The 14,011-nt window shown below is 43.5% G+C and overlaps 1 protein-coding gene across 1 annotated transcript in view; it reads left to right on the forward strand.

Moving 5' to 3' along the window:
• The window catches only part of NFATC4 (nuclear factor of activated T cells 4), a 117,898-nt gene that overhangs the window by 65,031 nt on the left and 38,856 nt on the right, over positions 1-14,011 (forward strand). Inside the window, exon 3 of the mRNA XM_040353261.1 lies at positions 10,287-10,449. Coding sequence (XP_040209195.1) covers positions 10,287-10,449 — 163 coding nt within the window. The remainder of the gene's footprint in view (positions 1-10,286; positions 10,450-14,011) is intronic.

Here is a 14,011-nt window from a genome sequence, read left to right on the forward strand (position 1 = left end):
ATTTCCACCAGACATATCTTTAGTGTTAGGCCTCGTACTCACGACCAAACATGTCTGCTGAAACTGGTCCGCGGACCAGTTTCAGCGGACATGTTCGTTCGTGTGTAGGCAGTAACGTACAGAATTCCAGCAAACAATCGTCGGCCAGACCGTTTTCCAACGAACAACTGTTTCCTGGTCTTGCTTTAAAACAGTCTGCTGGAATCGTGTCCGTCAGACATGTTCGGTCGTCTGTACACAAAAGCAGCGTACAAAAACCCCGCGCATGCTCAGTCCAAATGAGGAGACGGGAGCGCTCGTTCAGGTAAAAACTCGCGTTTCTTTGGGATATGGCACATTCGTCATTAGAAACCTTTTATTCTAGCAAGAGAACAATGTCTTAAAAAGGCGCACTAAACCACATTTTAAAGCCTCGTTTTCTTAATTCTTCTCTTGCTAGAATAACCCTGTTCTCTTGCTGATGCAATTTCAATAGAGTTGTCCCATACTGAAATGTCACATTTCTTGCTTGTGATGTAATCCTTTAATAATGTTTTCTATGCCAGACGTGTGTTTTGGTTGGTGGTCCTCCATAATTTAGAGTAGTCATTTTTGTAAAGGAATGTTCATTTTTTAAATTTTTTTTTTTGTTTCTAGTTATGTCACCATTTAAACTATTTTTTTTTTACATGTTTTTTTAATTTTTTTTTTTTTTTTTGGTGTTTCATTAGAGAATATTAAACCATGTTGGCACACCAAATGTCCCCCCCCCCCCAAGGAGTGTGTCCTTTGTAAATTACCCATTGTATATTTATTAAAGGTTTGCTGCCTAATAATCCCCACAGTATATCAAACAATAGACATGTTTTCAAATGAAAGCAAAAGGCCTTTTATTCAGGCAAATGTCATCACAAAAAATAAAAAGAACGGCAGCACTAGAATAGATAGCAAACTATATGCAAACTTGCATTTCCAACATGGTGAAGGATAAACTTCCAAGCCTCAGGAGCCAAACACAAAAATATGAAGCAGCAGCACACAAACAAAGGAACCCAAACTGTGGTAGTACAAACAAGATGTCCTTTATGTGGAAGGAAATGGAAGGCAGAAAATCAACGTTTCCTCCTCTTTCCAGCCTTCCCTCCAGGCAGCCTTCCAGCGGATCGAACACGGGGTCTTGCAGGTGGGGTTGATGTGGCAGCAGGAGGATGGTGTTCCGCAAGCCGGGCCGGGTCACATAGCCCAGTGTCTGGGGTCAGCAGGCCCCCTCTGCATCCACCAAAGGACCTGGTTCATCAGGGCCTTTGCCAGTCTTCTCTGGTCCTCCTCCCCTTCATTTAAATCATGGGCCAATGAGGCACTGAAGGCCTCTGTGGGGTTGAGGGGGGCCCTCATGATGGCGCTTGCCTCCTGGATCATGCGGAGGCTTGCCTCCTCCACAGGCCTCAACTGCCTCCTTCGGCCTGATGGCCTCACCTGGGGGGGAGAAGACTGGCTGGTGGTGGTTCTCCTGGCCGGGTGGACCTGCTGCAGGCCACTGGGCCCAGCCTCCTCCTGGCTGCCACTGACCCCGGCCTCCTCCTGGCTGCCACTGACCCCGGCCTCCTCCTGGCTGCCACTGACCCCGGCCTCCTCCTGGCTGCCACTGACCCCGGCCTCCTCCTGGCTGACAGACACCTGAGGATCTGCCACCTCCTGGCTGATCTCTTCTTCCTGTGTGGAAAAAAAAGAATTTTTTTACAATTTCGCTAAATAAAACCACACTCATTTTCATGTTTTTCGTTCAGTATTTTCTGTTCATTATTACTTGAATACACTCTACTTCTGACCCCTGCAGTTGTCATCCCTGACACCTATTTGTCTGTACACCTTTTTGTTTGCTTTTTTCCAGCTTGGTTTTTTTTTTACAATATCTAATCATTAATCCACCAAGAATTATTTACGCCATAAATATAGAGGAAACTACTATACCTCCTCATCGAAGGGTGGCAGATCTGCATCTCTGTCAGCCAGGCCCTCTTCCTCCGACTCTGCAGGGCTGTGGTCATCTGGGGAAGGTCCGCTGGAAGGTAGCATGGAGGAAAGGTTGGAAGAAAGACTGGACATCGTTTTCCTGCCTTCCATTTCGTCCCGCAAAAAAGCCATCTGTTTATAATACCACAGTTTGGGTTCCTTTGCTTGTCTTGCTGCTGCTCCCGATTTTTTGATTTTATTAGCTTTGTATGCTCTCCTGTATGTGCTTCTGAGGTTGGCAAGTTTATCCTTCACCATGTTGGCAGTGCATCCTGGCACCCAAGTTTGCATATAATTTGCTAGCTCTTCTAGTGCTGCCGCTCGTACCTCTTTATTGCAATATAACGAGTGTTTTGAATTCCACAGGATGGGCGTCTCCTGGTATTTTTGAAGTAAGGCCTCTATAGATTCCTTGCTTTGTAGGAGGTCCATTGCAATTTTAGCAAAATTATATTTCTTTTTGAGTCTAGATTACAAAAACATAAACCACAGAAAAATAAATATTCCAAAGGATCAGCGTTGACCTTGATCTAATATGTGTCTTCAAATTTATTACCTATATCTAATTCCAAACACAGTCTCTCTTGTTTAAACAATGATTGGCAGCTCGGCCGCATTGCTTGTACCAAACATTGATTTGCTAGATGCAGAGCCATTGTTCACATTGCAGTAAATATTTTAAATATATTAAATTAAACAATGCTTACAAATGACAGTTTTCATCTAGGCACTCTTTCATGTGTAAATCTCATGCCCCTGACAATGGATGACATAAAAGACACTTCCTAATGACCTCTGTACAACCAACACTTGAACAATACTTTGCCTGATCTGAATACACCATTCAAAAACTTGTCAATGAGGTACAGCATTGTTCACATCTCTATTTTGTGAGGTGTCCAAAAGCATTTGGATACCAAAATAACATTGTGGTACCCCATAGACAGAATAGCTTAAAAAGGGTGCAACCAACAGCCCAAACCCCCATCCCATGTGTCTACATTTTCAAGGCCTCTGCTGATCACATTTTTAATTTCCTTACCTTCCTGTCTCTCGCTCCTCGTTTCTCACGCTCGCCTAATTACCGCGTAAGATGCGTAATCACGGCGTAAACCTTTTAAACACTCCGCGTATTTATGAAACCCCGCCCTCGTCACCTTTGCGAGGCCCCTAATCAATGAGTTTAGGAAATATGGCGTTAACTGTGTATGTTCTGGATGCGCTCGAAGATTCTCCGCGTAACGGACGTAAACACGTTGTTTGCATTCTCTACACTCCGCGTATGTATTAAACGCCGCCCTCTTCTCCGCCCATGGCGTAACAATTCATCTTTTCCCCGCCCATAATCTCTGTGGGAAAGGAAAGATGGCGATGTCACACGAGCGGGCACGATGCTCTCATGCCACAAGTGAAGGGACAGAGGCAGGGACGTCCCGATCAAGGAAAAGAAGATATAAAGCCACTAATATGCGGTTCCAGGAAATGGTGGAGTTAGTTTACATCATGCGAAAGAAGGACTATGATGGGGAATTAGGGCCATACAAGACCCCTAACCGCCGAAAGGCACATATTATGGACAAGGTGGCGAGGAGAATGCAGAGGATGTTTGGGATCACCAGGTCCAAGGAACAGCTGAGGAAACGATGGTCAGACTTAAAATTGAGGGAGCCACATCAGATGAAGAAAATACTTAAAATTCTGCGTAAAAGTAAGTAAATATATATTGGGGTTGGGGGGGGGGGGGTGGTGATTGTCTGCAATAATGTGTTGCCATGTATATTTCACCATCTGCCTCCTTGGCCAGCTTGTAATTTTAAAGACATGTTGTTATTTATTTTTTAGAACATAAATAACTACATATTTACAAACAGTGTTCTTAGTAAACAACGTAACATCACATAGTTTATCAGAAAGGCTCGGTTATTCCAGGAACAACACACCTGGACATGGCTCACTGGCCAAAAACTTTGTTTGTAAACATTGTGTAAAAGCTAGTTCTAGAAAAAAAAAGTATGAGAATGGGAAAGGCAAACAGGATTCATTCTAAAAACAGTGGTAAGAAAGCAGATGTTTTCACATCTGCAATGCAGAGCACCTGTGTCTCCCCAAATCAAAAATGGGTTTTGGTAGGGTCTCCCAGAAATACAGTTTAGGGGGGACATCCATGTGTGTCACTTTGCTAAAAAGGGGCAGGATCAGAGCTTGCCATATAGAAGTAATTGCAAAATGTAGGTTTGGTGAAAGATAAAAGTAACTAAATGAAAGCATCTTCTAAGCAATGTGTGCGATTTATGCTCTCCAATATCTGTGTGCTGATGAGTCTACATTTTTTTTGGTTTATTTCAGGGGAAAGAAGTCGCCAGCATTTGGAGGAGGCAGAGAGGGCCAGACAAGGCCAAAATCTGCCATCTCAACATGTGGAGGAGGAGGAGGATGTGGAAGGAGAAGAGGATGTGGAAGGAGAGGAGAATGTGGAAGGAGAAGAGGATGTGGAAGGAGAGGAGGATGTGGAAGGAGAGGAGGATGTGGAAGGAGAGGAGGAAGGAAGAAAGGAGGAAGGAAGAGAGGAGGAAGAAGTAATTTTGGACTTAGAAGTCATAGCAGATGAAGGGCAAGTGGCGGAAGAACAATTTGGCGAATTGAAAGAAGGTGGATTGATGGATGAAGGAGGAGTCCAAGATGATGGGGAAGTGGTGGAAGAAGGAGGAGTGATTGAAGATGATGGGGAGGTGGTGGAAGAAGGAGGAGTGATAGAAGATGTCGAAGAGGTGGAAAGGAGAAGCCCATCAGGTCAGTGTCACCCTAGCTTGATTCAAAAAAACATATGTAGATAGGCCTCATTGAAAAATAATATTGTAAATGCCATTTTTTTTTTTTTTGTTTTAGGGGAGGAGGATGGTGTGCCAATATTTTCACGTGCAAGTGCTGCTATAATTATTCAGCAGGTAATGGAGTGCAGCACTGAAATGCACAATATGCGTGAAAGGATGTTTCTCATGGAACAGAATGTAACAAATGTCCTTTTGGAATGCAGCACGGAAATGGACAATATGCGGCAAAGAATGATGGTGATCGAATCTAATTTTAAGAACATTATTGACATGATGGGCCGTGTCAAAGACTGAAACACCCCCCGCCCATCCCCCGCCCCCACAAACATTTTTACAGTTTGAATAATGAATACGCCAAAATTTGAAGATACACACACAGTGTGCCAACATGTGCTATCTGCCATCACAGAATATCTAATGTCTGTGCTTTGTGGGTCCAACCCCCTCCTCCATCCTCAAGTAGTTGAGAGGAAGGGTTTGCTCCCACAAAACACAGACATTGATCACCCATGATGTCAGATAGCACATGTGGCCATTTGTCTGTTGAACCAATGACATTTGGCGAGTTTGCACTGAATGTGTGTATCTTCCAATTTTGGCGTGTTCCAGTGTGAAAGCACACCATGACTGACTGCTGTTGTGAGTTTTTATATATTTGGAATTGGATTTTGTTACTTTCTGACCATGTTGAACATTTTGGGATACTATAAAGTTTAGACCATAAAGAATAAACAACGCCAAAATTTTTTTTAAATATATATATAGAATTATAAATCTCTCTAATCACTGAATTTAGTGAAGTAGAGATTTGACTCCAAATTCTCACCTAAAAATTTTCTTTTAGAAAAACACACCAAAAAAAAAAAAAATGGTTAAAAAATTATTGTTTTTTGTGCCTAAAAAATATGGGCAAAAAAAAATTTAAGGCGGTAAACACCCCACCAAATATAATCTATATATATATATATATATGTAAACAATAAATCTAACTATATTTGAGGAAAAAAAAAGTGAACTTGTTAATAAATGTATAATCTGCATAATATTTTTGGTTGAATTACCTGAAAAAAAAAAAAAAATTTGAAAAAAATTTTGAAGACTCCTAAGTACAAAAGCAGGGAGTAATGAAAAAAATATAAAATTATTTTTGGGGTCATGAACAAGCAAAAATTAAAAAAAATTGACCTCAACATTTACAAATGGAGTTGCTTCTTATTTCTAGACTCAATACCCTGTTTGTAGATGAGTGAATACTGTGCAAAATGTGGTTAGTTACTAAAAGTGGAGAAATCAATTATGCATTACAATTGAAGAAGTTAGTTAGAGAACCAGGAAGACAGAAAAAGAGAAAAAGCATTAATGACAAACAACTGTATAAAGTCCAATGGTCTAATTATTTATTATTTTTTAGAATATTCCTTTCTTTGGGGGCCGAATTAGAAAGAAATATGATCTGGCATAGCAATGGCCCCCCGACCCATGAAGTACTCAACATATTTGTCGCGTACCTCACGAGCTGATTGGGGGGCCAAGCCAGCGCGACCAGTGTCCAGCCCGGGAAGGGGATCTGAGGGTAGTCTTGCCTCAGAACCGATGTCGGGTAGGTACGTCTGGGAGTGCCTGCGTAAAAAGTTGTGCAAAATGCAGCAGGCAAATACAACGGTGTCCAATTTATATTCCGCCAGATGTATCGATGTCCTGAACAGGCGGAACCGGTTGGTGAGTATCCCAAAGGCATTCTCGACTACCCTCCGAGCCCTGGCCAACCGAAAATTAAACACACTCCTCTCTGAGGTGAGGGTCCTCTGGGGAAAAGGCCGCATGAGGTGAGGACCAAGCCCGAAAGCCTCGTCCGCTAGGAACACAAACGGAAGTCCTTCCACATTATCTTCATCTGGTGGCAATGCCAGACCACCAGCTTGGAGACGATCATAGAAATCAGTCCGTGCGAACACTCCCCCATCAGACATCCGGCCGTTCTTCCCCACGTCCACATATAGAAACTCATACTGTGCCGACACCACCGCCATCAACACAATACTATGATAACCCTTGTAATTATAATAGTACGACCCCGAGCGGGGTGGGGGCACAATGCGGACGTGTTTCCCATCTATTGCTCCACCGCAGTTTGGAAAATCACACCGCTGGGCAAATTGGGAAGCCACAGACTGCCATTCCTGTGGTGTGGAGGGTAGCTGTGGGGACAAACAAAATTAGAGATTTAGTACTTTGTAACAAATACATCCTACAAGCATCCTTGTGACAGTTCACAGTATTAAAATTGCATTAGAAAAATGTGCATGGAGAATTTGGGAAATGAAATATATAGGGCCACTTCATTAAGAGACTCCACAGCCCTCTGATGGGGACAATAAAAGTTTGAAGGGGGGGGGGGGCACAAAAACCAAAAAGTCCTGTTAGAAAAAATGGCAAGGTGGGTTTGTCCCTAGGATAGCATGCTGGACAGGTTAATATTGGGTAAGGGACAAATATGCAGGTAGGCCAAGAATAAAACATGTAAAGCTGATATCAACATGCATAGGGAGAAAAGGTAACGTTAGTTAAACACACAGCATATCTGGGAAAAGAAAAATAAAGTTAGTTGGCCACATTATTAGAGCCAGGAAACTTACCTTAATATACTCCTCATGCATAACTTTGATGATGGCAGCACACGTGTCCGGTATGATGACCCCAAGCGCCTGCGGAGAGATGCCTGTCGAGAACTTGAGGTCCTGCAGGCTCCTCCCAGTCGCCAGGTACCGCAACGTGGCAATAAGCCTCTGCTCGGCCGTGATGGCTTGGCGCATCACAGTGTCCTGCCTCGTGATATAGGGGGACAGAAGATCCAGCAGACGGTTGAATACGGGGTCCGTCATGCGGAGAAAATTCCTAAAGTCATTAGGATTATTCTCCTGGAGTTCCCTAAGCAGAGGCATATGTGAGAACTGGTCACGCTGGCGCAACCAATTCTTGGTCCAGAAACGCCTCCGCCCCCTGTTTCTGGCCAAAGTACTGGACAAATGAACATATCCAGCAGCCATCCCATAAACAGCACCAACTCGCGAAAATTGACGCTGCTGCTCCATCATGGCTTCAAACCGGCCGGCTGGTCAGTCAAGAACACACTGAAACAGAAAGCACTCGCAAATCCAGCACTACCTGCGACAAACGCGTGACAAACAGATACGAGCGCACAGGATGCAACTGCTAAAGCAGAAACAACCTGCTTGCCTATAGCCGAATGACAACTACGTTACCGCAAGCACACGCACTGAACCCGTGAATACACGCTGTCAAAGCCTGGAGACCGAGAAGCGCGAATCAGCTCTAACCAAACCTTCACTAACACGAGCAAACACGTAACTAGCAAAAGAGGAACAGAGGGCGGCGCCATTAACTTTGGTCTTCCCCTTTATAGTGACGTCGTACGTAGTTTACGTGCACGCGTTCCGGTACGACGGGAATTTGGTCCGCTGGTGTGTACACGCCAGCGGAACAAAACACAAATCAGCCTTGTACGCCGGAAACTGTCGGGCAGACAGTTTCCAGCGCACAGATCCGGTCGTGAGTACAAGGCCTTAAGGTCAAATGATTCAATTTTAGTTTCATCTGACCATAACACCTTTTTCCATATGGCCATTAGAATCGTCAAGGTGCATTAAGGTGGCCAGATGAGACTAAAGTGTAACTATTTGGCCTCAACACCAAATGATATGACTGGCGGAAATCCAATACAGCTCACTATCCACATAATACCATCCCTACAGTAAAGCATGGAGGTGGTAATATCCTATTATGGGGGTGTTCCTATGCAGCAGGGACTGGAGCACTTGTCAAGTTAGAAGAAAAATGGATGGGGCAATATACCATCAAATTTTTGTGGAAAATCTGTTGCCCTCTGACAAAAAGTTGTCAATGGGAGGAAGGTTACCTTTCAACATGACCCAAAGCACACAGAAAAAATTACTACACAGTGGTGGAAGGAGAAAAAAGGTGATTGTCTTTGCATGGCTTAGTCAGAGCCTAGTCTTTAAGTGATATTAAAGTTTTTTTGTTGTTTAAAAATATCACTTAAACACTAGGTTCTGACTAAGCCATTTAAAAAAAATTTAAGTAATATAAATTATGCAAAAAAAAAAAAGTAAAGCGCCCCCATTCCCCCTGTGCTCACGCACAAATGTGAACGCATACATAGGTCCCGCATGGATATGTAAATGATGATCGCATCACACAAGCGAGGTATCACCGCAAACGACTCGAAACTGGTAAGATGTGAAGTCTTTTAAAGCGTTGCTTATGGATAATTTAATTTACCATAGTTTGTCACCATTCCATGGGCATGTGCAATTTTAAAGCGTGAAATGTTGCATATCTTTTTACTCAGGGTAACATTATCTTTAATACTTTACAAAAATATGATAACTTGGGTATTACATTGTGTTTGTGTACACTAAAATTAATTAAAGTGAATTTTATCCTGAAAATTTTGATTTAAAAAATGGCTGCACAAATATCTTACAGCATAAAAAATTACAATAAGTACTATTTTATTCTCCAGGGTCTTTGCTTTCAAAAACGATATAACGTTTGGGGGTTCTAAGAAATTTTATAGTAAAAAAATGCTGATTTTAACATGTATTTGAAAAATGTCAGACCTGGCCAAGTACATGTATAACCAAGACATTTTGGGTAGAGTCTGTGTTCCTGCTGGGAAGGTTACATAGTTACATAGTTACATAGTTAGTCAGGTTGAAAAAAGACACAAGTCCATCCAGTTCAACCACAAAAAAAAAAAAAAAACACAGAACAGGTTCACCCCATTGTGTTTGTCATTGTATTTGTCATTGTTCACCCCATTGTGTTTGTCATTGTATTTGTCATTGTTCACCCCATTGTGTTTGTCATTGTATTTGTCATTGTTCACCCCATTGTGTTTGTCATTGTATTTGTCATTGTTCACCCCATTGTGTTTGTCATTGTATTTGTCATTGTTCACCCCATTGTGTTTGTCATTGTATTTGCCATTGTGACCACTGACTCCAGAGCTGTCTCCAGAATAAGAGGTGAGGGGACATCTTTAATGGGAACACCTTTTCTGGAGACAGCTGTCTATGAGAGATGTGTTTCCATCACTTTCCTCTCACTTCAAGTTGCATCTCCTGAACAGAAGGTGAGGGGACATTTCTGCAACAAGACTCAGACAGCAAAAAATTACATGACAGGGGGTTTAACCCTGCCCCATTCGTCCCAAAACTGAAAAAATAAAAAAAATGTCTACACATACACTTTAAGGGTTGCCAATCCTTCCAACAATGTTCCATTATCTATCTAAATTATTTGTATTCTGTATTGGAATCTGAGTACAATTGTGTCACTCCTTTATGTGCATAGTGCTTGGTCTTTTTTTAATTTGATGGCATATAAATTTCAATGCATGAACATGTGACTTTTATTCAGGTCATCCTCTCTACCACCTCTGGACTGGCCACTGCCCAACCAGTTTGAAGGTTTTGAATTGAGAATAGAAGTACAACCAAGAACCCATCACCGAGCCCATTATGAAACAGAAGGGAGCAGAGGGGCCGTGAAAGCTTCACCAGGGGGACATCCTGTTGTCAAGGTAAAAATTACATAATACAAGCGATTTACTCTTTCTTTTACTATTATAAGAATATATAATTAATAAAGCTGTCTTTGGATTGCATAATGTCTGTACATACTGTACATATTAAGCAAAGCTATGTGAACTTTAAAAGTCTGTGCTTTTGAAAGTATGCGTTTACTATATGTTGTGTAATAGTGCTATGTCATGCTTGATTGCACATGAAATATTGAAAGCATTTCCTCCAATCTTCTTCATTCGGAGTGAACACTGTAGAATAGGCACCAAAGCATGAGGCTCGACAAGGAAGGCACAATGCATCAAAATAACATAAAATAACTGTAAAAAAATGGCAATTTCAAATTCAGAACTATGTTGGACTATTAACCAAGCAAAGATAAAGTGCAAAGAGCATTCATCTAAACCAGGGGCGCCCAACCTTTCAAAAAGCGAGGGTCACTTAAGCGACTTGGTAACCGGTCGTGGGCCACAATGAGCAGGTGGATGGCAGCACACTCTACTTGTTTTTTTTTTTTTTTTTGCGGATCGGATTGGAGGTAGGCGTTTGTAAAGGGATACAAGTCCATTTACATCTGCTACTCCTTAGAGGTGAATGGAGGGTCCAATTGGGTCGGACTGACTGTGTGAAAGGGGCCTCTGGCTCAGTGCAGCTCTGCAGCTGTGGATCAGTTTGAAAGCAGCCCAGTAACCACTGCAGAACTGACATACCCATATATACACTGTGATTTTAGTAATAAACTAACCTTTAATAACAGTATTCTATTCCATCCGAGAGAAGGAGGTCGCGGGCCACATCAGAGGGCTCTGCGGGCCACATGTGGCCCCCGGGCCACTGGTTGGGTACCCCTGATCTAAATGTAGTGCCCCTCTACTTTCAGTACGGGTGCTACACTAAAATTAGTGGGGAATGGAAGGCTTAATCACTCCCATTCACGAATTATGGAAATTTAGGCTGCTGCCAATTCCAGAATCTGTCCTGTAGGTCAGTCTGCGCGCCAGGGGTGCGTTGACACCCCTGGGCGGCAGTTGGCACTAGAGGGGTTCTGGGGGATCCACCTCCTTTCAGCAGCCAATAAGGGGGGTTTTCCCTCGTTGGGCATGCTGGGAAGGGGGATATATCTGTGGCGGCTGCTTTTGGCGGGTTGTACTTGTGAGGCCCGAGTTCCAGGTGCGTTACCCACCTTCAGGGTACGCGCATCCCTGGGCCCCGCCACCGCTTCCTGCCATGCCGAGGTCATGCATCATGCACCTTAATTAGAGAGGGACCCCAGCGGCTTGCTGGGTCCCAAACTGTTGCTGAAAGGATCCCAAGCTAGGAGCTGTGCGGTGGGAATTGGCTCGGGAGAACCTAGAACCAGAGGTTGTCCGGGAGGCCTAGACGAACCACCGGGGATACAGTCACCGCACCGTATGACAGGTATGCTTAAGCTGTCAGTGGGTGACATTGATTGAACTAACTGGGAGGATCTACTCAAACTGACTTCCTAAATCCTAAATTGTCCAGCCTGTGGCAGAGGCCCTGAGGCAGGCCTGTGGCAGAGGCCTGTATCCTCAGAGTGATTTTTTTTTGCAAGTGGCGCTCCGGTTGCCAGGCCTGAGATAACTGCCTGTCCGGGGGCACTTTACCCACCCTGATTGGGTGGCGACAAATTGATCGGCATCATTGCTGAGAGCAGGCTTGCTCTCTCTCCTAACATCTAAGGGCCTGATACTAAAGTTCCTCTACACTCATCAACCTTTTTCCTGTCGTGTGCCCTGTTGATGTTGGCCAGTTTAGGCATGGAATAAAGCTTTGAAACTGAATTTGTGTCTGGACACTTGCTCTTTATTCACACTCACAGAAGTCACCCCTAGACCAAGTCAAGAAGGTAACTTAGAAAGCCGATCTTGAATCAAACATCGGCTCCTCCGGGGGTAGCGCTACATAAACAATCCTTTACCTTTCAAGTAATCTAGAAGATGCAAAAAAAGGCAACAGAAGGAATACAAACATACTGCTGAATGCCTAAATAAAATAAAAGGATCACATTTATTTAATAAAGTATTAAAATTACCCTGTCAAGCTCTACAAAAATACAGCTAAAAGTTTACTACCTTTGCTGCCTGTGTCCCCCACCATGCACTGTGGTTTCATCCCTACAGAATGCAGCAATGATGTTAGGGTGGAAGAGTGAAGCCACATGAATCTGGGTCCCATCTTTCCAAAGCAGCTGAGATTCGATCCATGTATGGGCAGGCTGATTGTATCCACGTTGATTAATTGATCGACTTGGGTACAACCAGCTTGTCGTATTTTATACATGCAATTAGCGTCAACAGCTATAGCTGCTAACAGTAATCATTGTGTTCTGTCGACCGAGAAGGCTCCCCACACCCCCTCTGCCAGCAGGGGATTTAAAGGGGTTTTCCAGCCTTTTTTTAAGTTTATTAAAAGTCAGCAGCTACAAAAAGTGTAGCTGCTGGCTTTTAATAAACAGACACTCCAGCGACGCGCCGGCCGGGGCTCCGCTCCTCTCCCCCCCTCACCGACCCGCGTCTTCATTCCTAGTGTGGGCACCCGGCAGTGACAACTTTCGGCTTCACTGCCAGGCACACACTGCGCATGCGCGAGCAGCACTGCGCATGCGCGAGCGGCACGGCGCCGTCTGATTGGACAGGCGCTCGCCTACAGGGAGGGGCTGTGAAAAGGCGATTAAGCTAATGGCCTTTCCAGCCCCTCGGCGGAAGGAGGAAGTGGGACAGGAAGTCCCCTTCTCCTGAAGCCCCCACTCCCCCCCCCCCAAAAAAAATTACATGCCAAATGTGGCATGTAAGGGGGCGAGGAGTGGGTTAAGCGGAAGTTTCATTTTTAAGTGGAACTCCGCTTTAAGTGATTTTATTTTCTTTCATCCGTGGTGGTAGAAAATCAAATCAAATCATCTATGGGATGTTTAAGTCCCCACTGGATGACAGTTTTATGTTGCCAAAACAACTTCTTGTACATGAGCATGAAGAAGGCATGAGAACCACTCGTGTGTATGCATTTATGCTTGAGCTACTGGGTTCTGTAAATAACAGGCTTCTTACAACAAAGGAGACCCAGAAAAACATGTAAAAGATCCTAAAGCTCCAGCTGGAGAAAAGATCACACAAATATTAAATGGGATATTGATATTTGCCTGACTAAAAAAAAATTAAATAAAATAAATAAATAAAAATGAATTTTCTAGTCCCGAGCATAAAGAAAATGAAAAAAAAAAAAAAAAGGATTATATATTCCCTTTCAGTAGCTGTGAATAGTTTGCAGTATGGTAAAACCATAGAAGTGAACTTACGTCACATATCCAGAGGGCCCAGCTAGTACTGTGGTTAGGGGACAGGCTGTAGCTCTGTACAGCTCATTGGGTGACTAGATGTTTCCCAGCTGTTTTCCTGTCTTCTCAGCTTTCCCACGCTGGCCGTCTTCCTTAGGCTAAAGGATCTCTCACTGATGTTCTGTGTCTTCCTGTATCTGTACATTTCCTGAGGGTTGCTTTACTTAAGGAGTCATTTCACCCTAGTCTGCGTTTACTTCAAATTC

Source organism: Rana temporaria, chromosome 1, assembly GCF_905171775.1.
Source record: "Rana temporaria chromosome 1, aRanTem1.1, whole genome shotgun sequence".
Lineage (NCBI taxonomy): Eukaryota > Metazoa > Chordata > Amphibia > Anura > Ranidae > Rana > Rana temporaria.